The sequence below is a fragment of the Cephus cinctus genome, unplaced genomic scaffold (assembly GCF_000341935.2).
Source record: "Cephus cinctus unplaced genomic scaffold, Ccin1 Ccin1_scaffold1163, whole genome shotgun sequence".
Classification (NCBI taxonomy): Eukaryota; Metazoa; Arthropoda; class Insecta; order Hymenoptera; family Cephidae; genus Cephus; species Cephus cinctus.
The window spans coordinates 279,903-304,604 of record NW_014333653.1 but is presented as its reverse complement, the minus strand read 5'-3'; the positions used below and the strand labels follow the sequence as shown (position 1 = coordinate 304,604).

Genomic DNA, 24,702 nt, shown 5'->3' with positions numbered 1-24,702 from the left:
AAACATATTTATTACAATTTCTTTATCTAACAATATTATATTAACAAGCGTCATTTCAATATTAATTTATTAGTAGTTTATCTTATATGAAGAAAAGATCACTGAAAATATTATTCATATAAAGTGAATAGACACATTGAAATACTTCCAAGCGAAATATTAAAAAAGAGAAAATAATTTATAGATATAGTAAATGTTGAGAGTGTAAATGCCAATATGCATTGTGCGTGTAAAGACAAGAAAGTGTACTGAACACAATAGGAAAGCATCGTTCTTCGAATTTTATTCTTTCAACTGAATTTGAATTGCCATTACTTTTCAAATGATAGAGGATAAGTATTTTTTGCGCATTTCAGTACTGATTGAATCAACTTAACGAATCCCGTATCCTTAGGCTTTTCCAATCCTCGAAGCACACGATTTTTCATCACAGACACGAACTCCCGGTTACTCAGTTGACCATCCACTGTAACAATTAGTTTTAATTGTTGAAACAATTAAATTTAGGATAAAGTCGTGAAGAATGCATATACAATAACAAAGTAGAAATGTACGTACTATTTTCATCGAAAATAGTATAAACTACTTGTATAACGTGATCACTTAAGTCAACATGGGCCACAGTCTTCGCAACGTGTTTCAGTGTTGCTAAAAATACCGAAAGTTATATTAAGGATTGATTATTCCTGTAAACCACTTTTTATTAAATCAATTAAATAATGCAAACCTTGATCAATCGACGCGCCGGCAATGTGGTAGAAAGTCAAAGCCGTGTCGACATCATTAATATTATTTAAAAAGTGGAAGAACTTTAAGTAATCGTCCTTACTAATTCCTTTCGGATTCTCCCTAAAACTAAAAAAAAAATGTTTTAACTTGCAAACAACAAACTTCAATTATTAGGGGACCATTTAATATATAATTACGTCTTTTTCACTCTCTTCAACATCCGTGCTTTTTTCTTTTCAGGATAACCGGCATAAGCTAATAATAATTCGGTAAAATCGACTTCAGAAATATTACCATTTTCGTCGGGATTTCTACGTTCGAACTGTTGAAAATTGAGTAATCATTTTTTTTTGTTTATTTCATTAACAGCATATCATTTTCAAATTCAATTTTCATTTATTACCTCGAGATTAAGAATTTCTTTTTGCAACTGTTCTTGGAAATCCAAGAATTTCTCAATCGTTAATTTCTGTTTCATATTTGGTCCAAAGAAGTATGTGGTTAGCGCTGAATTAACACCCTGTGCACAATGATACAATTGTACTTGGGACTTTCAAATTAATTGACAAATATAAGAATTAACCAATTTACTTACCTTAAAAGTATTACCAGTGTTTGCATGATCTCGATGTCGATTGCCAATACTTGTTTGTTGGCGAATCAATGTGGCAACTTTTCCAAATTCATCAGAATCGACGTCTCCATCACCATTCAAATCGAACATTCTAAATGCTATTTCAAAGTGACGTCTCGAGGCTAAAATATTATTGATTACATGACATTGAGAAATTTTATGTATATGAGAAAAGGAGAATTCAGCGATGCAATATTAAACTTACTAGAGAGTACGGTGAGTAGAAATATGTAATCAGAGAACGTAATAAGTCCAGAACTTCCAAGCTTGTAAAATATACTATTTTGATCCAATTCCAGTTCTAATTTCATATGAATATTCTATTGGGATTACATATGATTATTATCCTTGATAATAGTTCTTATATTCCTAGATCAAATAAAACTCATACCTTTGGATCATAACGCCTGTACTGATCTAAGCCAAGACCTATAAAAGATATATATTGTGTATATTCTCAATGTAAGAATCAACAATTATAGAAGCAAATTTTTTTTCACAACAAAGCCAAAACTAAGAATATTATTATATTTTGCATGCAAATATCTTGGGATAATAAATAAGTATATTTGCCGTTTAGAGCAATTTTTGGTAACACAAGAAACATCTGCTGTTGCACTCTGAATTAAATAAACACAATTAGTTCATTAGAGACGTTTTTTGCTGTTGTGTATAAAAAAGAAAATAAAAATATTTCTATATCAGCACATAAAGTAGGACAAAAAAATCGTTGAACTGATTGGAATAATAAGAATTACCATCAGGTTGCTTCACGCCGGGTGTCAATGATCTTAAGAAATCATCTGGAGTCATCAACACCTCGTGCGCATCGTGGACTGTAACTTGAAGAGTCGCGAAATATCGAAACACTTTGTCCGGCGTTGAATAATGCCTTATACGGTTTTCGTATTCGATAATCTGCGTGTTATAATAGCATATTTCTCATGTTATTGTAGCATGCCGTTTTGCAAAAATTCAATTAATTTCATTTAAGCAATTATGATAGTGTCAAGTGCGAGACGATTCTTCGCTAATGTGAGAATATCTTAAGGCTGTGTCAACAATTAATACACGTAATTTTCAAACGGCAAAAGTTCATTTATATTATTATGTTTGCGGTAATAGTATAATAGATATGCAGTTCTCCCTCATAGAAAGTAGGACTCCGCAGTAGTTGAAAGAAGCTCATTCCATTATATTAGTAACGCAATATTTCATTGTTAAAGTTAACATATATTAACGGAATTTTACCATCCGGTTGTTTCATGCCAGGAGTAATGGCTCTCAAGAAATCATCGGGAGTCATGTAGATATCAGTACCTTCCATACTAGTGACCTTTACGGTCGCGAAATATCGAAAAATCTTATCTGGCGTTGAGTACGCTCGCATCCTATTTTCATACTCTATTATCTGTAAGAATGCTTGATCGTTGGTACTTCGGACTATTCATATTATTAAAACTAGTCTGCTGAAATAATGATGCAATTGTAATTGCTTTGACATTCAATTTGATGGTTCTTAATCGACACAAAGAATGTCATTTTTGTTTGATTTTTATTTCAATATTTACAAGTTTTACCACCGATACTCCTAAGAAATACGATGCACTAGATTATACTATATTTGTCAGCACTGCAATTTAATTCTGTGACTACTGCAGTTGCAATGTATTCCATTTGTTATTTACGAGATTACAAATATTTATCCTGAACAGTGATATCGAAATATTATACAACCTTTCTGTCTCGAAATCCAACTTTCTGCTTCTTTTTCTTCTTCTTGTGTTCATCGGGTTCAGTGGTTTCAACATTTTTCTCTTCTTCGTTTTCATCTTCAGTGACCATCTCAGCGGCATCTACCTTGGGATAGTATTTTCTGTCATACATTGGAGGTCTCTTGCCTTTTAGAACCCTGTATAATAAATTTACAATTAAATCATTAAAAATGTTTGATTCATATTCACCCACATTTTCTTCCAATGCAACCTTAAATTTTAATTCATTCACATAGAAATTTTATTGATATTTCAAATAATTCTTTTAATGACTTACCAATCCCAGTCTATCCAAAGGCCAATAAATACAAGTAAGAGTGTATAACCCATAATATATACACTTCGGGGTGGTTTTACCTCCTTGTGGCCAAAGTTTTTGTAAGATCTAGACTGCTCCCAAGTGACCCATTTAATATTACAGGGTCTATCATTGTAATTTGTTTTACAAAGTGTACTAAACGTAGCTGGTATAAGCTTTCGAAATCCATGTCTAGATTGCAATGAATATCCACAACGGCTAAGCAACATTCTCGCATCTTATGAACTGCAATAAGAAAATTGGAGAAGCAGTTTAGCACTACACATCAGAACTTAAAAGAAAATATCTTCACAGAAGAACATGCATAATGAACCATTTAATAATAAATGCGATTGAATAGAAAGTTTATTGCATCAAACAACTTAATTTATTGTGTTTCTTTCCTCACAAGCAATGGTAATATATTTTCATTTATTAGAAATATTTATAGTAATTATTAATAACATTAACTTACCAAATAATTTGAAGAGTGAAATCAATCGAAATGAAATTACTTGAATAATTATTTTTAATCCTAGGTTCCATAAACGTATTCTAGAAGACTATAATGTTGGTGAAAAAGCTTTCGGAATACGTCACAGGCGCCATCAGTGGTATTCCGGGATATTAAGCAAAAATATAAGTATGTATATGATTGAGACAAACTTAATTTAAAACCTTTAGATTATTTTAGATCATTTAAATATCTGCTTAGGTGAAGAAACGCAAATAAACCAGTTATACTAAATTTATAAAATTTATTATATACATTTTTCAAATATGTCAATACATTATTGCAAAAGTCAATTACTTATTAGTCTTTCATTTTCCTATCCTTATCTCTTTTGTCTTTAGCGTCCCATAATCCGCTTCTTATAAATCGTTGTGCAACATCTCTATTAACTCTAGGCATTATAGTATTTTTATCATTAATCTGCTTAGCACGGGCCATGCTCTGTTTCAATCTATCATTTTCAGATTTAATTTCATGCTTTGTTGGATCAATTCCTGCAATAATAAATTGATTATTTTATGTTACTCAAAGAGAAACTATGAGGATATTTCTGTTGCATACCTTCAGCACGTAAGTACATCCAAAACAGACTGTTTATACTAAACGACATTAACAAATTATATTGTATCTTTTCTGAATTAGACAATTTATCATATAATTTTGGATCATTAGATAGTTTCAAAAAATTTTGTATATTCTCCGATGCATTGCCAAACTGTGTCATTCGTGCAATGAGGTTTGCATCGTTGGAAAGTTCTGCAAAATCCGTGTCCATGTTTCCTGTGAAACTGATAAGTTTAAGTAAAGAAATGTGCAAGAATTAAAGAATTATTAATGTCCGACTGTCAACAAAATACGACGTGCATTTAAACTTTCTCCAATAACATTCCACTAATAATAATTGAACAATAACTATTCTCACCCTATATTGTAACTATTCTTTGTTGAAAGAATCCACACCGTGTAGCTTTATATGAACAATAAAAATCATAAACTTTGTAACAACTTCAAAGGCAATCAACAAAGAAATACTCAACAATTATAAAGGTACCTTTTCACGTCCAACAGACTAGTCGGTCATTGTGAAAAAGTTATTAGAAACCAGACGGTCATGTTATAAACGATGCCGACCAATGAGAGATCTGATTTATCTAAATATGTGTCTTTTACTAGTTAAGTCGACGTGGAAACGTACCTTAAAATTCATGTCCGTTTCTAAAATCCGCTAGGCGGCAGTGTTCCGGGTTCTGTTCTGAGATAAATTCAGCCTATTACCGAACCCTAGGCGTGCATCGGTTTTTTTAAAATAGTCGCTGCGCGATTAAACAGCTGATCCGCCTCCGCCTCTGTTAGAGCACATGTTTATGCGGCAAAGTGTCGCATAATTCTCATTATTCCTGGAAAGTAATGTGATTTTGTTGAAGTAATACTTACAGTGACTTATAGACGAAAGTCTGGATTACGTGTTGGTGACTGCAGGAGATGAAAAAACAGCATTAAAGTGAAATTTTTTGGATATTTCGCCGAGAAAAATGGCTGACCGCGATAGTGCATCAGAGAGTGACTCAAGCTCGATCGACGGGGGACCTATTATGATGCCTCCGTCGCCGGTGACCCGGGAGCAGCTGCAGAAGAGGATCGAATCTCTGCAGCAGCATAACCGGGTCCTCAAGGTCGAGCTCGAGACGTACAAGCTGAGAGTGAAGGCTCTTCAAGAAGAGAACCGTGGTCTTCGCCAAGCCTCTGTCATCATCGTAAGTTCATTGTCCTGAGCCCTGCTAATACGCAAAAACTCAAACTCTTTCCTTTCCGGCACCAATTATTATTTTCGGGTCAAGTTAGCGAAAGTAGACATTTTTCATGCAGTATACATTACACGATTACCTTGTGTCTGGCTTTGACTGCGTTCTACTTAACCTTTTATGGCGACTAATGATACAATTCATGCTTATCCGTAAGTCAACTTGGGTTGTTACGTATGAGGGATACTTGCATAGTTAGGTTCTGGGAGCAGATTCCAACTCTGACAGATGAAATAAAATTTGTTATCCATCCAAGGTCTGATGTTGCAGCTTGACTATATCTAAAAGTAACATTGATATCTTGATAAAATATACTTTGTGGATTATTAATGATAGTATGAATTTGGGAATAATTGTTCCAATTTTAAGTTCAGAATTCAAATTTGATAAAGGCAAAGAAATTGTAATTATTTGTCTTTGGGATATAATTTTGGAACATCCAGAAAAAAATTATTGGATTTAATTTAATCTAATTTGGATCTAACTACATCTGATTAGATATCCATTTTGGAAAAACTAAATCGTTTAGATAAGATTTTAGATCTTGTTAAATATAACTAGATCTGCTTATATCTGATTTGAAAATTGTTCTATTGTTATATGAGATTTGATCTTATTAGATCAAATCAGATCTGATAAGATCAGGCTAGATTTAACTTAACATTGGAACAATTTCTGGCTAAACTGCAAAATACGATCCCTTCTTGAAGTTAGCTAGGGATTGTTTCATTTTCTTTTATATGTAGTCCTTCAAGAGGGTCCTTCGTATTCTGCAGTTTTACGCAATTTTCACATCAGATGTAAACAGATCTGATCAGATCTACAATCTGATCTGAATGATCCAATTTTTCCAAAATGGATATCTGATCAGATCTAATTAGATTTTAATTAAACCAAATCAGCTCTTATAATTTTTTGTAGGCAGTTTCTTGCTTATACTGTTTTTATAAAATAATAATAGAATGGCACACTGGGCTTTTGTATACAGTAACTTTTTTTACATTAGACAATATTTACAGCAAGCCAAAGCTGAGCAGGAGGAAGAATTCATTAGTAACACATTGCTGAAGAAAATACAAGCTCTAAAGAAAGAGAAGGAAACCTTGGCACACCATTACGAACAAGAGGAAGAATGTCTGACGAACGATTTGTCAAGAAAGTTGAATCAATTGCGCCAAGAAAAATGCCGGCTCGAGCAAACATTGGAACAAGAGCAGGAATGTCTCGTGAACAAGCTCATGCGAAAGATAGAAAAGCTAGAGGCGGAAACATTAGCAAAGCAGAGCAATTTGGAGCAGTTGCGTCGGGAGAAAGTAGAATTGGAGAATACACTTGAACAGGAACAAGAAGCTCTTGTCAACAAGCTATGGAAAAGAATGGATAAGCTCGAAGCAGAAAAAAGAATGCTTCAGATTAAATTAGATCAACCTGTGTCCGATCCGACTTCACCCAGGGAAATTAACAATGGAGACACTGCTACGAATTTGAGCACTCATATTCAAACATTGAGAAGCGAAGTAGCAAGACTTAGGCACACTCTATTGATGTCTCAACAAGAACGTAAGTTTCATTACCTTAATAAATATATGATTAATTATATGACACCCTTTACCATAAAGCCAAAGCGATATTTATATCTGAAAGTCATATCTTCAATTCATTATTCCTCTCATAAGTGATCTCATTTAGAGGAAAATCGCGGCTCGCAACCAAACTGTAACTCCCTATACATACTTTATTATATGGCAAGATACATTGTTTAACTTGAAATAGATACGGTCAAGATGCAGCGATACGTTAACGAGGAGAAGCAAATTCGCGAAGAGAATCTGAGGCTCCAGAGGAAGTTGCAGCTCGAGGTAGAAAGACGAGAAGCCCTTTGCAGACATCTTTCCGAATCAGAATCCAGGTAAAACTAATCAATCTCTACGGCAAAAAAGACAATCATCCACGTAACACTTCATTAATCATAAACTTAATTAACAGCTTGGAAATGGAAGAAGAGCGCCACTACAATGAAATTGTGATGTCCGGAGGCAACATCCGAAATCGTACTGTCTCAAGTCCAGTGCCCTACAATCCTTCGCCCAGTTCCTCCAGGCCTCTGAGTCCAGGTACATTTAAATCATATTAAACAAAATCAAACAATTTTGAAAAGCACCTTGTAACATTCCCTTATCACCATTTGAGCGCACTAACAAAGAAATCTCGAGATACAACCTTATCTTTATAATTCTGCAACCTAGAGATGCACACACCCATTGAACCGGAAACAAAAATTTAATAAAGCAAATCCTTGTTACAATCAACAGGTATTAACGTAGTAGGTTCCTCATCACGAGAAAGTTTCAATGCCAATCGTTGTTACGCCTGTGGACAGCCGACAACTTTACCGTTTTCCAGTTCGTCTCCTCCTTCAGGGGTAAGTAAGAAACACGCAAATTAATCTCAATTAAATTCCTCCCTCTATTCCATGTAAAATTGGTAACACGTACTATAAGCATTGATGGAGAAAAGATTTGCAGTAAAGTGAGTATAAAATGAGGTATATTGTGGAATCCTAGGGTCACATTGTAGCACCATCCGGAAGGCGTACATCGGATAGATTCGTTAAACCAGCAATCCCACCGACTATCGTGAGTCCTGGTGGACATCCATTGGCAACCCCATCGACGAATTCATTAGGCGGATCACCCATGGATATCGCCAAGACATAAACTAACGGAACGACTGGAATTCTGTGAACCGAATTTTTTTTCACTTTATAATGTATTGTTACAACGTACTTCTCTCTTTTTTTTTTTTTCATTAATTGGTGCAACTCACGCTACCTACTAATGCTACTATCATATTGCAACGACGTAAATCCGGTACTACGTGAGCTCGTGCCAATAGGCGTTACGATATTACACGATTAGCTATCGATTGCGAGCCACTTAAACTCTATGGAAATATTTTCAGTGTATTATTAATAAGCAAGTACTATGTGCGTTGCAGCTTATGGTTACTGAACTATGTATTGAGTCGCTTACGATATTCTATATGGTAATACGATGTAAAGGCAGTATTTATAACAGTTCGAAATCAGCCGTTTCAACTAAATTCCTTATATTCTTATTTTGCCTTCTTGCGTCTCTGTCTTTTTCATTGATTTTATCTATAATTTGTTATTCGAAATTGCTCTCGTTCGAGACTTAAGCCTAACACTTTTCGGCAAAAGAGAAGCATACGAGAGAAATTCGGCGCACATTGTATTTGTTATCTTTTTTTTTTAAATTTCCTTTACGTTATCATAGCTCGGATACGTAACAATTGCATATTGCTGTGAGAGCGTATAGTTGTGGTAATTGTAAGCTCGCCTGATTCGTCCGAGTAATTAAAACTCTGTTTACCGATTCGCAGTCAAGATATGTGACTTCGAGGATCTAATTTTGTTCGATTTGACGTTAGGATTTATGAGAACTTAACGTTTATGCAGCTTGGATGACGTATCGGTGCTAGGATATATATATATATTTAAAAGAAAAAAAAAAAGAAACTTGCAGCGTACGCTACGTTACTTACAACCCCACGAGTGATAGAGAGACTAAGATTTGAAAACCCAGGGAAAAAGCAAAAAAAAAAAGAATGTCTCGAAACACAATATTTTAAGCATGTCTCAAATACGTTAACACTCGCTATAAACTGTTACTAGGATAACGAAGTAATGTTCTTGTCGAACTTAATTGTATTAATTTAATAATGTTGTAAGCACCGAATGAAAGGGAGAAGGTGGAGGAGATGGCTGATTTTTGGGTAATCGATATCGTCAAAATATGTTCGTTGGAACAAAAAATTGTTGTCTCACGATTCTTAGGGTATATTATTCTTAGCGAAAATTCTACAGCAACCCAGTTGTTGAGGGGGATTATCCAAATGAAATTATCATTTCATGTTAATTGAATCGTCACAGTATTTCAAGGGTTAGTAAGATTGAAATGGTAACTGATATCTAAAAAAAGATACCGATCGACAAAAATCGTATGCGCTAAAAAATCAGCCAAGGCTACTAGAAACGTAAGATGCTGTTAAATGTCTGTAATAGTCCTGATTACTGCGAGTAGATACTAGAGCTCTAAAGTGTCACGTGATGGTACATTTTCAAAAAGACATTTAACCCTGACAAGCTAATGTTCCTCTTTAATTGATTGCTTTTCAGAAAGTAACCCAATTTGTCGTTATACAGTGCGATTATAAAGCACTACGTTCCGTCACGCCTATTGATAACAGGGGATGCAATTGAATCGCTTGTCAATGCAAAAAAATTGCGCAAATACAGTAAAAATGAAATCTGAATGACGCAAATGTATTGCATCTTCTTGTACTTTTAGCATAGGTCTCACTTTTGTGCATAGGTGATGGAAGAATGAAAAGCATCGTTTGGTTGTATCACATTTTATGATAATTTACCCATTATTGTTGGTGCTTAGGACTAATGAAATTGCATACGATTCTTTCTCTCTATTATTTTTTTTGTACGATGCGTTATAAGCGGGATTACGCATGTATTGCGCGTGAAACCTTGACAAGCAGATAATGAGGATTAAGAATTAAATGGTTATTGGATTTTTATGAGTCTGCATGAGCCAGTGTCAACGTTTTGCGCGCTTTACTTGTGGTAATATTGGATCTGACACGTAGGACTATGTAAAAGATTGTTACAAGGGGTAGAAGATACGATGAGCGCCAGTGGTGTAAGACAGATATATGAAAAATGATTAAACACTCATGCAGCAACTAGATAAAATAATTAAATTGATAACGATAATAAAAAAAAGACTTACACCACTTGTGCCTCGATTTTTTTTGTCAAGTGGATGTTTCATTATATTAATACCTGGCTATGCGTTGCTTACTTTGTTTGTACGAAACAGCACAGAGGTACGAAAGGGACATAAATAATACAGATTTTTGTTACAACACAATATTACTTATTGATAATTATAATTATTATATGCAAATATGTTTCTCAAGTATATATTATGTATTTTACTCATTATTATGCTTTTACGAAATACACCCACTTTTTTGCTATTATTCGTTGAGCCTTAATCTTATTTAATAGTGTTGGTGAAAGGAAATTTGATTTTGAGACATTTGAGAACTCAAAGTCAATTGCTGTGTTAATAGTTATATGTATTGTATCGAGAATATAATTGTCATATGTGGTTGCAAATAGATGAATTGTAATGTATGCACGTGAGTATATACTATTCAAATGTTTAATGATTATGAACATTTATGTACTATCCCTTTGAGATTTCTGTAATTTACAATTTTTTTTACTCAGGATACTCAGTGGTACATTGATCGTTATGCAGAGTATGAGCAATGGTCAAATTAGAAATGAATGGGACATGAATTTAGATACAAATTATTCTCTATGAATATCTTAAATATTTACATTACCTTAATATAAATAATTAGTGGAAAATATTAAATATTAAGAATCGTCTGCCCTTTTACAAATGGATACAACTAATCTTGAAATCATAATCCAGATTGTTAAAGAAATAGCATTATCTTGAGAACATGGCCAGCTTAAAATGCTTTGAAACGGCCACAAAATACCCTTTGGTAATATAACGACTGGTTCGCTGCGATACAAGTATAAGAGGAACAGAGTTACCAGTGCCTGTAAGTATGATATTGCAAATGAAAGTATTACCAGGTATTACATATAGATTACTTTTTTTTGTATGTATACTTACATTGAAAATACTAAAGGCATAAGTTATAATCAATCTTGCTTTCATTCGAGAGGACATTCGAGCATTCACTACAAAAAATTTCAATTTCTTATTATATTACAAAAAGATATAAAAAAAAAACGGATCTCTTAGACAAAATTTACCATTATCTTTCAATTCCGTTTCCAATTTGTTATATTTGCGTTGAAGTTTGGCATACTTCGAAAACTCATCGACCATTGAAATACCAGACATTTCCTGTCTCACATTCAACAAATCATCACGTAATATTCGATCACATTTACTTCCAGAGTAAAGTCGAAACAATATCTATAAAGTAAAATTTTTAACTATAATGTTCAAGTTTAATTGTGACATACCGTGTATGATATTGAATGACTTACAAATTTAATAATTATCGGAGCAATATAATCTAAAAAGCAATTAAACGTTGCTATTGCAATCAAGTAGCTCATTGCGATTCTTTTAGAATAATAAAAAGATGAATTGTCTGTATCGCTCTAATAAATAAACTAGCACATAACGATTAGTGTATATTTTTTTTGAGGTTACTTCTGGACACGTGATCTGTCCAGAGATGAGTAGGTCATGGTCGAAATTCATGGCTCATGCCTGAATTTATACCGGGTGGCACTCTAAAGCGAGTGTATTCCACTGTCAACGCGTCCCCTGGACGGAGGAGCTTTGAACTAATTTTACGTTTATGATTGGTCGAACATAAATTCTAAGCAAATCTCAAACGTGGATAATAACAGAAACATAAGTTTCCTACGAAAGCTCGGCAACTTCCGTACTAACCACTGGACTATCAGCCGCCCCTGCTCGAATGCTCACCGCTCAGGTGGCACGTCGACGCCAAAATAAAACTTGAACCATGAAAATCACTCATTGGCAATTTCCCTCTCATCTTTGCTCTGTCACTTTCTCCCATATGCTCTCCCATATTTATGCTTTCAAATGAAATTTATGATCAGACCAATCATGAAACAACGTTCTAAAAGAATATGTGTTTGATTCGTCAACATTTTTTTAAAGGTGATGGATCATATAATCCATAGATTTAATTCAGAGGAATATAAGCTTTTTTGTTGAATATTCCACGTAAAATAATGTTTGAATGGTAATTTAAATTTATCAAACTAATTATGTGGTAATTCGATTTCCTAGTATTAACAGCGTCATCATTTTGGACGTTTTACAATTTTCATGGAAAAGTCAAAACTGCGATTGGTATTATAAATTTTCGTCAAAATCAAAAATAGAAAATTACTAGCTTCACCGATGGTTCTCAACCATTTGATTCTTTTGAACAGGAGAGGTTTAATAACTTACCGGTATTTCGTTATTTCTTTAAGTTCTATGTACGGCTTCAATGATTAATATATATTAATATATTCTCCGTTTAATCTATAATTAGTATTTACAATTTATCGGATCTTTTGTAGTAGTTTACGTAGAGCTCATAGATTGTTGATAGAATAGTTGTCAAGAAAGTACTTAGAAAAGAAATGGCGGACGAGAACGAGGATCAATGGCTTTACGGGGATTCCGTTGACGGCAAAGAAGCTGCTACGAGCAATACGCCGTCGGAAGCCTTAGAAGTCGAAACAACACCTCTAAGCACTCAGGAGGAATCGCAAAATGAAGAGGAACAGAAAATGGAAGATATTCCTGATGGACCACCAGGGGTATGCTTGGGAGATAACCTCAATTCTTTAAGCCATAACAATTCTAACTATACTGTACTACATAATTTTTAGAATGACAGAGATTGATAACTTGATAAAACCATCCATATTCTTTATATGAAAAACGTGTTTGTTATTTAGTTCATCTACTTAGAGGGTTTATAATAGTATTATCGGTATAGGTTAACCTATACTGATGCAAGGAGAAATATTCCTTTAAGAGCTTTGCTTCGTACTCTTTAAAAGATTGTTATTCTTCTAGGCAACCAATAGTAGAGAACTTACCGGTATGGATGATGGAAAGTTGCCGATGGATGACTTAGCACTTCCTGGAGAGGATGCTGGAACAGCAGCATCATCTATGGAAAATAAGGATGGCATTAATCCCGAGGCAAATGAAAATGGAACTAAAGAACCATCGAGTCAAGAGGATGGCGAAGCAGCCAGTGACTCAGATTCTGACGATGATGTTCACGTAGTCATTGGTGACATTAAGTCAACTCCTGCCTATGGAAGTTTAAATATAAAACGCGGTGGATTATTGACCAATGCTAGTGGGGTACCAGACAAATTAAATAAACAGCCTGGAAAGTTCAGTATAGATGAATTCGAAACTATCGGAGTGATCAATGGAATGCCAGCACATGAATTTAACCTGGATCAACTGGAGGACAAGCCCTGGCGACAACCCGGTGCCGATATAACCGACTATTTTAATTACGGTTTTAACGAGGAGACTTGGCGCGCATACTGCGAGCGTCAAAAGAGAATGCGCAGCGAATCAGGAGTGGGTTTAATTTTAAATGCCGGCGGCGGTGCGGGCAACCCGGGCGGTGGAATGAGAGTACCACAAGTAGCAATAACCAATGACAACAGTAAATACTCGGGTATCATGGGCCCAAAAAGAGCAGGTCCTCCACCAGGTAGAAAAATGGCTGGCACGATAGACGTTATCGGAAGTTCAGGTTTGGCCTCCCGAAGAAACCTAGACAAGTCACCACCCAAAGAGAACGTAATACAAGTAATGACAGCAGACAGAAGAGAGTACTCCAGGAAGCCAGGCTTCCCTGATATGAGTGTTCCACCTCCAGGAGCAGGAATGCCACCACCATTCGACATGCCTCCACCAGGATATCCTGGAGAGCCAGCACCATTCTACATACCAGAAGCTGATCCATATTACCAAAGCTACGAGCCAACCCAGGACAGTCAATGGGGCAACGATCCAGTAAAGTCCTTTCGCAGCATTTAACCATCATACTCTCTTTTGTAAATCCAACTGAAACAATACCATCGATTCAATTCCAGACATGGCAGCCAACTAACCTAGCCATCCCATTAACGGAAACAGAGGAGGAGAAAGATATTGGACCAAAAACGATACCAACAATGGTACCACCGATATCAATTCCACCTTTGATGCCACCAAGAGACAGCAGGGAACGTGAGAGAGAACGTGAACGAGAAAGACCGGAAAGGGAACCGGAACCGGTAGTAAGAGAAACTCGTGAACGCGATCGGGAAAGAGAACGAGAGCGTGAGTCGGTAACGAGAGATCGAGGTGAGAGAGAACGAGAGTCCGTAGCAAGAGAAGATGACAGAGAAAGAGACAGATCACGTTCGCAGTACCGACATAAGGAGAGGTACGTAAAAGATCTCTATTATAAAATACAACACTTAAACCTTGTCCGTGCATCTCTTCCAATTTTTAGGCATAGGCATCGCTCTAGATCACGTTCCCGACGACACAAATCCAGGTCGCGCAGTCCTAGTCGACGTAAGAAGAAATCTCGACGCTCCGAGCGTGAACGCTCCAAGGAAGAGAGCGAGTGAATAATAATTCCAATTTTGTATTATCGGCATTTTCATCTCGAGAGTCCTATTCGACTCGTATGGATGAGCAGTATACATTAACATTTACATAGAGAACAGAATTTAAAAAATCGATGGCAGACCCATTTCCACAATGGTCACATCAAATAACAATGTACATATGCCGATTAAATGAAAAAGACAATTACCTGCCTAAGCACAATGATAAAGTATCAAGCAGGGTTCTCCAGTATATGCTGACTCGCCAATTACACGATCCAATGTACAATTTAAAGAATACAACTTCTAAGAAAAAGAAAAAAGAGAAAACAATATTTATTCTTCGTACTCACCTACTCACACGCGTCCCAAGTCCAACTGGCAGTAGGTAAGAAATTGCATGAAGCAACAGGTGGGACGCGCATGCGCAGTAGATACAACGTGTGGACAGGGTAAAATAACTAACGAATTATAAAGGACACAAAACAGGTAGCAATTGCCATTCAATGTATGGTTTTATATCATAATGTTATTACAGAAATGGTATTTCATAATAATTAAGAGTAATAGTAGTTTTATTGATAAATCACTCGCGCGGGTGAATCAAACGATCGATGATCGAAGCAAATTCGCGTCTTCACATCGATCGTTGCGCACATGCGTTATTATATGCATAATCTTTCGAATTGTTCATCCATTACTTTTAGCATCAAATCTTCCAATTTTTTTTTTTCATTATCATCATCGTCATATCATCATCATACATAATGGAAAAAAATGTTACATTTGTACAGCCATCATATACATGTTACATTTAGATTACCGTTAATTCTTTACCATTTTTGTTTTTCATCTTTCGAATGTCTCTCTGTGTTCCTTTTTCTTTCTCTTAGGTTTTTTTATTCCTTTCTTTTGTGTACTACCAATTTTTGTAGCGGTGAGGGGTGGTGGGGAGGGGAAGTACGAGTGGTTCGGTGATAAAATTGGAAATGGTGATTGAATATTTTTTTTGTGAATAAATGACCAATGGCGAGAGAAAGATTAACGATCGTGTATAAAGAAAAAGGATGACTTTATTATCCTGTGTATTTACTCACGAGTGAACTACTAAGAAAGGGTTAAACAAATTTAGGAAAAAAACTGGAATATCAATAGCGATGCTAGTACGGCTCTTCGCGATAGGAATTTTTTGAAAAAAAAAAATTTTGAAAATACAATCGGAATCCAAATTTTTGGCAATTTTTCTCTAGGGTCAATTTTATTGTTTAGCTTAAAAAAAATCTTGCGGACTGCCATACGTAGATTTTGAAAAAAAAAATGAGGTGATTTTGGCGCGAACGATGAAAAAAATAAATTAAGATTCAATGGCAGGTGTAGTTGTTTGCTTTTGCGATGCTGTGTATAAAAAGTAAAAAGAAAGGAAGAAAAGTTACGGAACGTAATAGAGCGAAAAAAGAAAAAGAAAGGAGCAAAATAAAAATGATATTATGTATATATATATATATGCAATTATTCGTAACGATTAATTAATTAATTAATCCAACTCTGCGTCTAAGGTCGTTAATATACGCCGCTTCTAGCACGAACAAATATTATTTATAACTATACTGAAGTATGTATAACTCGTACGTAATTGATTATGTATAACTTTATTTATTTAATTATCCGAGGTCTTGGGTTTTCAGAGTGAACGCGGATATCCGGGTTTTTCCGTACTGACCAATTCCAGGGATAACCTCGTTAAGACTGTCTGTATGCTTCTAGTCTTCTGTGTCCTTTGTGTATATGCTGAGAAATGCAGTAACAATAAGGTGGTAAAATTATCTGGCTCAAAATTTCACGCAAACAATAGTCTCGAGAAGTTCATTCGTCTTCCTTTTAATTAATACTCTCGGAAATGTCACGTTCTATGTATAAATGAGTGCTAGTGCGAAGAATACTCGGAGGGAACGACAAAGTTTGGCAGTTAAAAAGAAAAACAAACGAATCTTCATTTACCGACGGAGAAAGCGACAGTGTCGATAACAAAAACTTCGTTGAACTCAAACGACAACCGTAGAAGAACAGGGTGAGATAAAATTCAAGTGCGAAAGTGTGGGAACAAAAAAGAAAGTTTTTGAAAATTTTATGAAAAAAAAAACTGTCAATCTGACCTTAAAATAAAAAAAATCCATTTTATTTTTATTATTCCCGTCCCCTCCCCATTCGTTAATCACGTTTAATCGTAGAATCAGAATTAAACCAAAACTCAAAATTTTATAAAAAAAAAATGTCTGTTCAGATATGACGGATACTTTTTTTATCGATATGGAGGATAGAAAACGTCTTTCGATCATTCGTTGTGCACAGGGATAGTTTTTTTGGGGGTTATGTTTGCAGTACAATCAGTGCCTTATGAATTTTCCATATTCTTTGCTCTCTTCGCACATAAGACGAAAACTGGCTCTCTTGAAATAATGCTATATCGTGTTCACTTTGTGATTAACGTTTTAAAAATGTTTACAATGACGTAACTAGTCGCGCTGCTCTGCTCTGTTTGTAAAAAACATTGTCGAAAATGATTCGCTTTTTTTTTTTCTTCTTCTTTAAATATCCCGTTATTATTATTATAATATTATTACTTTGTTTCTTTATTCCCCCGTTCGTGGCTATTTCATCGATTGCAATATTTTTTGCATTATTACTTTTTTTTTTCTTTCTTTTCTTTCATGCTGCTGTTCTCTACATTCTATACACTAATATACAAGTTATGCAATTTTTCTTTCCTCCGTATGTCTCTCTGTTCGTCCCACTTATCTAATTATCTGCTACATGGAATAATAATAGTTTTTCCCTTTTTTTTCTTCTTGTCCTCTGTCAACCGTATGTCAAAAAAGACATCGTCAGATCGTCGACTCGTACGCTGACCCCCTTCACGATTCCAATCGATTATAAATTTAACAAATTTTCATTCCATTTTTTTTCATCCCATTCCATATTTTCAAATTCACAAAATCAAATTCGTCCTTCCATTCAGATTAGATGCAACCATTTTTTTCTTCTTGACACACTAATCGTCCTACAATTTAATTATTCTAAACTATTCACACAGTAGATGCGTACAATTCGATTAGACGTTATAAGATTTATAAACACAATTTTTCGAAAATTAAAAAAAATTCTTCCAAGTGCTTCTTTACAATGACGGTAACGAAGAGTTCCAAAAAAATAGGAGGACAAATGCAATACGAGTCGACGATGACAATTTCTATTATTTATGTATATATATATACCATCAGCCCTACGAATCCGTTTATTATTGGGTTTCCTCGTGTATATTGAAAAATTGTGACTTAATAGAGAATAGCGCGCTACTGTACATCAGTCTTTAATATCAGGGCGCACCATTCCCCGCTGACGTTCACCGATTTTCATGTGAAATTCAGAGAGGGTTAAAGAGAAAGAGAGAAAAAGTGAGACAATACATATTTAAACACGAGTAAAAGACAAGAGCGTGTTTATGAAGAATTATATAAAAGAAAAAAGAGTGACAAAAAAAAAATGGACACGGACAGTCCACGTAGAATTTTCCGTCACGGCATAACGTGTAATTCGAAAAATTTCGTGATCGAGTAAAATTGTCATATTCAAATTTCCCGCGTCGACGATCAAATGCAAACCGTACATCAAAACGATATTCGTATATCCGTACAAAGTTTTGTAAGCCATTACGACAATTTTTCTTATACACTCAAAAACATCGAATTTTCCCCCAATCACATCAGTACTAGGCTTTACTCTACGTATCCCGTGTAATTAATAATTAATCGCTTGTTCTCGTATGCGCCAATAAATCCGTGTACAGTTTTTTTTTTTTTCTCTTTTTTTTTGAAATCGAGAGAATCTCGTACGCACGTGTGTAATATGTGAAAAAGAAAGAAAGAGAGAATGTGTCACCATTTTTTTTTGCGCTTGTGTACATGTATCTGTATACACTACAAGTGGGAGGTCGCAGATCTTTTTATATAATACAATTAGCGTGTAGTAGGAAAATCATATACAATTGTTACAATATTTAAATAGTACTTATTACATATATATCATATAGCGATAGGTTCAAGGTTTTTTTTTAGATATACATATACAGATATATATATATATATATTTATATATAATCAATATTTATAGCGTTACTTAATCCGTTTAATCGTTTATGCTTTTTTTTTTTGCCGGGAGACAATGCCCGACGATCGGCCCACTTACATGTATTATTATATCACGGCCATTGTCTCGCCGGGGTATGATGCGCCCGTCGCAAATAAAACAAAACTAACGCGTATCGTCTTTATCCTTTAAATATGAGAAAAGCAAGGAAAAGTTATTAATATATTCGTTAAATGTTTTCGTGAGATACTTCGAAGCGTCGTATCGCGATTCAAATATTACCGCGCGCCGAGAGCGCCTCTAGCGGGAGTTCGAGGTTTACGGTGTGTCGGGCCGAATACAATTTTTACGCGAGTACGATTCGCTTTTCTTTACGCTTTATATGAATTTGATTGGACTTCGAGATTAATTCGTTGAAGATCGAGACGATACGAACTGTTCTTGTTAATTGGCAACGTTTCGTTTCACATATATATTTTGCCATCCCATCGTGTCGTCGCGTACGACACGCATGCTTTTTTTTTTTTCACGCTCCTAATAATAATGCGGCGTCGCTCGGATTACCTTTTACATTGCGATATACTTACACCAAAAGAAAAAAAAAAAAAAAAGAAAAGATGGAAACCGAAAGGGAGTGGAGAAATAAGAAAAGATAACTGGACAAAATCAATTTTGTTCTAGACGTTGGAAGGGAGCATAATTTTTTTTTTCAATCCTTTCTATGCGTTCTCTCTGTTTTTTTTCTGCGTCTTGCGAAGAGAGCGGACACGCGTATCTTTACTTCGTTAGAAGAAAAGTGACAAGGACACGATAAGAAAGAGAGAGAAAGATAAAGAGAAGAAAAAAAATACATTTCTTTCCCCTCCCCATCACAAAAGACCAGCCAGGATAGAATGATGAAACAAAAGTGAAAAATAAAGAAAAAATAAAGTAAAAAAAAAAGGACTCCATGGTCTCTACGTTCTGACAAATAAAATTTTGCTCTTTTCCTTCTTATTTTCGCCGTTCGTGAATATTATTGTTATCGTCGAAAATTATTTTCTAAGGCGCAACAGAAAAAAACGCAGTTTTCGCGACGAGCTCAAAGTCAATCAGTATTACAAATACTGACATAATCAATGTTCTCCAAAATGGCGGCTTGGTAAAACTCTTCAAGCTCGTCACGGCCATAGACAATCCTTTCGTTTTCCCATTTATCGGATTATAGAGCCAAAAAGAAAGGGAAAAAAAAAAAATGGGCAAGAATAAAAATCCAAAGTATAATCGCCTGTATAACATTTCAAACGCAAAAACGGGGCTTAGCCTTTTTTTTCGAAATTTTCATTCCTCCAACGTCCCCCGTCTGTGCTACCTCGTACCTTCGTTTACGTCACCTCCTTAACGTTTATACATCACTGTGGCAACGCCGTAAAATTTTTCTCCTCTCTCTCATATTTTCGCAGACGCTCTACATACATCGTGGCTCGGCCGATAATTCGCTTTCACGCTATATAAAAAATTTACACTATTTATAATCAAAAAGTCGATAAGAATTTTTCACGAGGAGCTTAAGTAGATAATAGAGATAGCATTCAAAGATGTTTCTTCTTTTTTTTTTTTCATATAATTGTACTACTAACGTTCATACTAGGACGACATTAAATAGGACGATGGAATTGATCCGGATGATGGAGAATTTTGGATTTTAATTAAAAAAAAAAAAAAAATTCAGATAAATAATAGGGACATCGTACCGTATTTATAAAGCGTTACGTGTGAGGTTCCTTATTCAGTATATATCTACACATATATATATATATATTATCGAACAAAGCCATATACATATATGTATACATATACAGTACGCCCAGTAATAAGCAAGAACAATGAATAATCAATGTGAAGTTGATAAAATAAGAAAACAAATTTTTACATTCCTGTCAGTTGCTCACAGGGTGGGGCGAGGGGGGGAATGCGACAATAATGGATGCTGCTATTCTCAAATGAACGAGTAAGGAAAGGATAAAGAGACGCTGTGAGGAGGGGGGGAAACGTTAATCAAAACTACATACAATAATTAATAATAATAGGTAATAGCGATGAATAATAATAATAATAATAATAATCGTAATATTAAACATAGTAAATCGATAATCTTAGTTTAATAAGACATAAGAGAGATTTTGCGGTCGTTTTCGTTTTTTTTTTCCTTCTTTCTTTAAATCTTTCTTCATCCTCGGTCTTTCGTATCGTTCGTCCTACTTTCTTTCGCGATATATATATATATACTTTCCATTCCCTTTACTTTCCCGCGTACCGACCGTTTGCGCGTATCTTTATTTTTTCCTTTCAATTCGCTAGTCGAAGCTTCTAGAAGCTTCGCGGGCAACGACGTTGACGTCGACTCGAGCGCCACGAGAGAAGCCTCTCCATTTCTCAACCTTCGTCATACATACGTACGGGGCTATTCCTAGTGGCTACTATATATGGTGTGTACATGTGAATCGTTCGTGGATGATGTGTTTACAATTCGTTAACATTTTGCTCGTTCCTTCTTCTATCTATTTTTTGTTCTCTTTAATTTACAAACTATGACGCGGCGACTTTTACACAAATGATAAGTAAAGAAGAACTAACGCTAACGGGATAAGTGAACAGTAAGAATAAGAATGTCGCTTTTTTTTCTTCCCTTTATTTTCTTTTTCCTCAAAAGCGTCCGGTTGCGGGGTACCCTTTGTAACGGATATCCCGTAATTGCGATCGTTAAATAAGAAAATTGTTACGCGCGCCATTTTCATTATTCAACGATGTCAAGAGAAAAGAAAAGAAAAGAAAAAGGTCGGTTATAATAGCCGATGCTTCCTGTCGGACTTTGCCTGTATTTCGTATATAGCTGGAATGTCTTGTCTATTCGGTTGTCTGGGGTCAAGGGGTAAAGGGCGGTAGAGGGGATAGAGGGGGGGGTTGATGATAAGGGAAGTTTAATATCCGCACTGTACACGTAGTTTCACATATTTGCATTTTATATACTTTTTTTTTTTTCAAATTCACGCAATCTAGACTAAACGAGCCCTGGCAGACATTTTCAAATTTTCCCGCGCTGGCCGCTCGCAACCGCCTTCATACACCTTTATATGATTCCTTTCCTTGGGATTCCCCGGGTTCACCCTATGGAGGCGTCTGACCTAACCTCAAAGTGTTTACAAAAGGATAGAGAAGAGGGGCTCGGGCAGATGAGGGGGATCGGTAGAGAGAAGTGAGCGAGACCGAGAGGTTTCACCTAGGAATTTGTCAATTTCATTAATAAATCGTTATTTACAATATTTTACAAAGAAAGATGTGTTCCTCCTGCTCTCTTTATGTTTTCTTTAATTTATCATTATTTCCCTTTCCTCATCGCCGCTGTGGATTAGACGTTATTCGTCTTTTTTTCTTTTCTTTTAAAAGCAGTTCTTGTTTCTTTCTACAATTTTTTTTTTTACAGCATATATCACGGTTCGTGGCTTCGATTATGGATTTCCTTCGTTTCTTTTACGTTTTCGTGTATTTTATTTTCTGTACAAAAACAAGGTGACTTTTTTTTTTTTCACTTTCTTTTACATCATTTCCGTGCTCTCTCTTCTTCTCTTTACATATTCTTCTCTCTTTACTACTTTCCCTCTGTGTATACTTTCTTTACGATTGCCTTTTCTCGCTCTTTTCTTTCCTTATCGTCGCGGCCCCCCCATTTATTACTCGTATCGTTATCTCTCTAGTTTAAAGAAAATATTTTACAATTTGCGCACCATAGGGTGAAAGGGTTACAAGTGACGTCTCTTTTGACAGTGAGATAAAGTAACGTCCGTCTGTATCTTTTTTTTTTCTCTAAAATACAACGCCACGTGGTTTACATAACGTAGATGCGTTAAAAAATAAATCGAATAAAAAACTTTCATAGAATCAATCAATAGCTTTAGTCGGGCGAACGATTATAAAGTTTTTCTTTTAATTCTGATTTACCTAAAATTCGAAGCACGCTGTACAATTTTCACTTTACAAAGTCGAGATACAATTTTTTAAAATTCCCTTAAAAGTCGCGCGTTATTTAAATGTGCTTTTGGCTTCACTTTTTCTCAAATTCGACTGATCCTCTTTCCCTGCACACTACGCATCTACTGTTACGGACGAACGGACCGGAAGTAAACTTCCGCTCCTTGGGATTTTTCGAAATGTCTGCCAGAGGACTTCCGCTGGTTTTGCGCGCCAAATCTTTATTTATTCAAGCGTCGAGATAGAGTCGATATATATATATATATAATACAAGTGAAATGAAAGATCGAATCGACGGGCACGTGGTAAGAGAGAAGATTTTTGGACGAGTCAACGTGCGTCCAGGAGGAGGAAACTTTTTGTCTTGCAATTCTAAGGACAGAAGAGGATAAGAGACAATTTAGTTTACAAGACGTGGTTGTGCGAGCTGAACAATTCTTGATTTCGCTATTTCGATTTTTCTTTTTGCGAACGTCGTTATTACCATTTATACAATATACAATTAAGTTCAATTATATTCAAGTATGCACCATGAAAAAAAAAATGGCTCATGGAATCGGCTGGTAATGGCCTTTCGGGGAGGTTGGTCAAGGTTCAAGGGTCATTGAAGGACCTTGGAGGGGTGGGTCATAGGAGGGGGGTCGAAGGCGATGATCATGACTCGCGCTGTGAATGGAATTTGAACTACTACCGGTTTTCATCCATCGAAATGGGAGTCTTGGTCGAAATGTTAATATTTTACAATTGGAAAAACCGTAATGAATCTTTATATCCGAGGGGGGGCCGGAGAAAGGGGACGCGTTATCTAACTGTATAAAAGGTTCCTCTGTGTGTTCAAGGGTTACGGAACGGATATGATGAAAATTAATGTGCATCTATTATGAAATCGACTCGGGCGGGGCGCGGCGTTAGAACGTAACTCATAGGTTAAATTTAATTAATTAGTAATTATTATAATACACAATATTCACAGTGTCCGTTAAAAAGGAGGGAATAATGAGGAATACAAATAATCGTCGAATTGGGACCTATACACATTTGTTATTTACTTATATCACAATTTACAAAATTGCGGCTCGGGAAAGGGGGGACAGGAGGAGGGAAGGGAGGCAGTGGGACCTCTTTTTCTAAATCGCGAAAAAAAAAAAAAAACCAAGATTTTACGTAGAAAAGGCGAAAGAAGTTGACATCGGAACGTAGCGAGAGGAAAAGATGGACGAAAAAAAAACAAGAAACAAAAATTTTAAAACGAAACTCGTCGCAGAGAAATAATCATTGGCGCACGCTCCGATTAAAAGAGGAAAACGAAGGAAAAAAAAAAAAAAGAAAGGAAAAAATTCCGCGTCGCGTTTAATCTGCTTAGAAAATTCGCCTGGGAATATTATTTGACAGTAAAAAGTTACCAATGCTCTCGTACGCGCGAACCAATCGATACGAGACAAAAAAGTCGAATTGTCGGGAAAACAAATACGAATCGAAGGAGCAAGGCGTTTCCGAGAGTTGATGAAGAATTTTAATTTTTTTTTTTTTTTTTTTTTTTTTTTTAAAA

At 35.4% G+C, this 24,702-nt stretch overlaps 5 protein-coding genes across 13 annotated transcripts; 2 read left to right on the top strand and 3 right to left on the bottom strand.

The window, feature by feature from the left end:
* Positions 1-40: 40 nt before the first annotated feature.
* On the bottom strand, positions 41-4,070 carry LOC107272397 (calcium uptake protein 1 homolog, mitochondrial). Of its 2 annotated transcripts, none has more exons than XM_015749515.2 (12): positions 3,912-4,070; positions 3,416-3,682; positions 3,101-3,275; positions 2,615-2,774; positions 1,755-1,792; positions 1,569-1,683; positions 1,325-1,485; positions 1,133-1,249; positions 927-1,051; positions 728-855; positions 559-648; positions 41-466 (listed from the first exon to the last, which is right to left on the bottom strand). In XM_015749515.2, exons 2-12 carry the CDS (start codon positions 3,664-3,666, stop codon positions 312-314), a joined length of 1,515 nt encoding a protein of 504 aa, XP_015605001.1. In that variant the 5' UTR covers positions 3,667-3,682; positions 3,912-4,070; the 3' UTR covers positions 41-311. The 2 variants fall into 2 exon arrangements, with proteins under 2 accessions (XP_015605001.1, XP_015605002.1); XM_015749516.2 differs by lacking the exon at positions 2,615-2,774 and adding an exon at positions 2,122-2,281.
* A 104-nt stretch (positions 4,071-4,174) lies between these two features.
* On the bottom strand, positions 4,175-5,521 carry LOC107272401 (nuclear nucleic acid-binding protein C1D). 7 transcript variants are annotated; one of them, XM_025089670.1, is made up of 4 exons: positions 5,002-5,080; positions 4,873-4,917; positions 4,512-4,738; positions 4,175-4,444 (listed from the first exon to the last, which is right to left on the bottom strand). In XM_025089670.1, exons 3-4 carry the CDS (start codon positions 4,723-4,725, stop codon positions 4,251-4,253), a joined length of 408 nt encoding a protein of 135 aa, XP_024945438.1. In that variant the 5' UTR covers positions 4,726-4,738; positions 4,873-4,917; positions 5,002-5,080; the 3' UTR covers positions 4,175-4,250. The 7 variants fall into 7 exon arrangements, with proteins under 7 accessions (XP_024945438.1, XP_024945440.1, XP_024945441.1 ...); XM_025089672.1 differs by lacking the exons at positions 4,873-4,917; positions 5,002-5,080 and adding an exon at positions 5,385-5,521; XM_025089673.1 differs by lacking the exons at positions 4,873-4,917; positions 5,002-5,080 and adding an exon at positions 5,385-5,499 and having other exon boundaries at positions 4,512-4,730.
* LOC107272399 (coiled-coil domain-containing protein 6) lies at positions 5,448-10,828 on the top strand. The gene is made up of 6 exons (XM_015749517.2): positions 5,448-5,704; positions 6,772-7,312; positions 7,526-7,661; positions 7,739-7,866; positions 8,065-8,174; positions 8,317-10,828. Exons 1-6 carry the CDS (start codon positions 5,483-5,485, stop codon positions 8,467-8,469), a joined length of 1,290 nt encoding a protein of 429 aa, XP_015605003.1. The 5' UTR covers positions 5,448-5,482; the 3' UTR covers positions 8,470-10,828.
* LOC107272400 (tail-anchored protein insertion receptor WRB-like) lies at positions 10,757-12,227 on the bottom strand. Its single transcript, XM_015749518.2, has 4 exons — positions 11,886-12,227; positions 11,646-11,811; positions 11,503-11,570; positions 10,757-11,426 (listed from the first exon to the last, which is right to left on the bottom strand). The coding sequence occupies exons 1-4, from the start codon at positions 11,955-11,957 to the stop codon at positions 11,235-11,237; spliced, it is 498 nt and encodes a 165-aa protein (XP_015605004.1). The 5' UTR covers positions 11,958-12,227; the 3' UTR covers positions 10,757-11,234.
* Positions 12,228-12,806: 579 nt separating this feature from the next.
* Positions 12,807-15,325, top strand: LOC107272308 (pre-mRNA 3'-end-processing factor FIP1). 2 transcript variants are annotated; one of them, XM_015749333.2, is made up of 4 exons: positions 12,807-13,190; positions 13,453-14,418; positions 14,499-14,833; positions 14,903-15,325. In XM_015749333.2, the coding sequence occupies exons 1-4, from the start codon at positions 13,011-13,013 to the stop codon at positions 15,021-15,023; spliced, it is 1,602 nt and encodes a 533-aa protein (XP_015604819.1). In that variant the 5' UTR covers positions 12,807-13,010; the 3' UTR covers positions 15,024-15,325. The 2 variants fall into 2 exon arrangements, with proteins under 2 accessions (XP_015604819.1, XP_015604820.1); XM_015749334.2 differs by having other exon boundaries at positions 12,808-13,190; positions 14,909-15,325.
* Positions 15,326-24,702: the final 9,377 nt, after the last annotated feature.

Bases quoted from the DNA above. Each gene is read 5' to 3' on its own strand.
- LOC107272397 (XM_015749515.2), bottom strand. From the start codon at position 3,666: ATGTTGCTTAGCCGTTGTGGATATTCATTGCAATCTAGACATGGATTT. The intron at 1,793-2,614 runs GTAAAATTCCGT...TATCTTTTATAG, and splicing joins TGGCATGAAACAACCGGATG to GTCTTGGCTTAGATCAGTAC. The intron at 467-558 runs GTACGTACATTT...TAATTGTTACAG, and splicing joins TACTATTTTCGATGAAAATA to TGGATGGTCAACTGAGTAAC.
- LOC107272399 (XM_015749517.2), top strand. From the start codon at position 5,483: ATGGCTGACCGCGATAGTGCATCAGAGAGTGACTCAAGCTCGATCGAC. The intron at 7,313-7,525 runs GTAAGTTTCATT...AACTTGAAATAG, and splicing joins ATTGATGTCTCAACAAGAAC to ATACGGTCAAGATGCAGCGA. The intron at 7,662-7,738 runs GTAAAACTAATC...CTTAATTAACAG, and splicing joins CTTTCCGAATCAGAATCCAG to CTTGGAAATGGAAGAAGAGC.
- LOC107272401 (XM_025089672.1), bottom strand. From the start codon at position 4,725: ATGGACACGGATTTTGCAGAACTTTCCAACGATGCAAACCTCATTGCA. The intron at 4,445-4,511 runs GTATGCAACAGA...TTATTATTGCAG, and splicing joins GATGTACTTACGTGCTGAAG to GAATTGATCCAACAAAGCAT.
- LOC107272308 (XM_015749333.2), top strand. From the start codon at position 13,011: ATGGCGGACGAGAACGAGGATCAATGGCTTTACGGGGATTCCGTTGAC. The intron at 14,419-14,498 runs GTAAAGTCCTTT...ATTCAATTCCAG, and splicing joins GTCAATGGGGCAACGATCCA to ACATGGCAGCCAACTAACCT. The intron at 14,834-14,902 runs GTACGTAAAAGA...TCCAATTTTTAG, and splicing joins CAGTACCGACATAAGGAGAG to GCATAGGCATCGCTCTAGAT.
- LOC107272400 (XM_015749518.2), bottom strand. From the start codon at position 11,957: ATGAGCTACTTGATTGCAATAGCAACGTTTAATTGCTTTTTAGATTAT. The intron at 11,812-11,885 runs GTAAGTCATTCA...TTTACTTTATAG, and splicing joins CTCCGATAATTATTAAATTT to ATATTGTTTCGACTTTACTC. The intron at 11,571-11,645 runs GTAAATTTTGTC...AATTTTTTGTAG, and splicing joins AACGGAATTGAAAGATAATG to TGAATGCTCGAATGTCCTCT.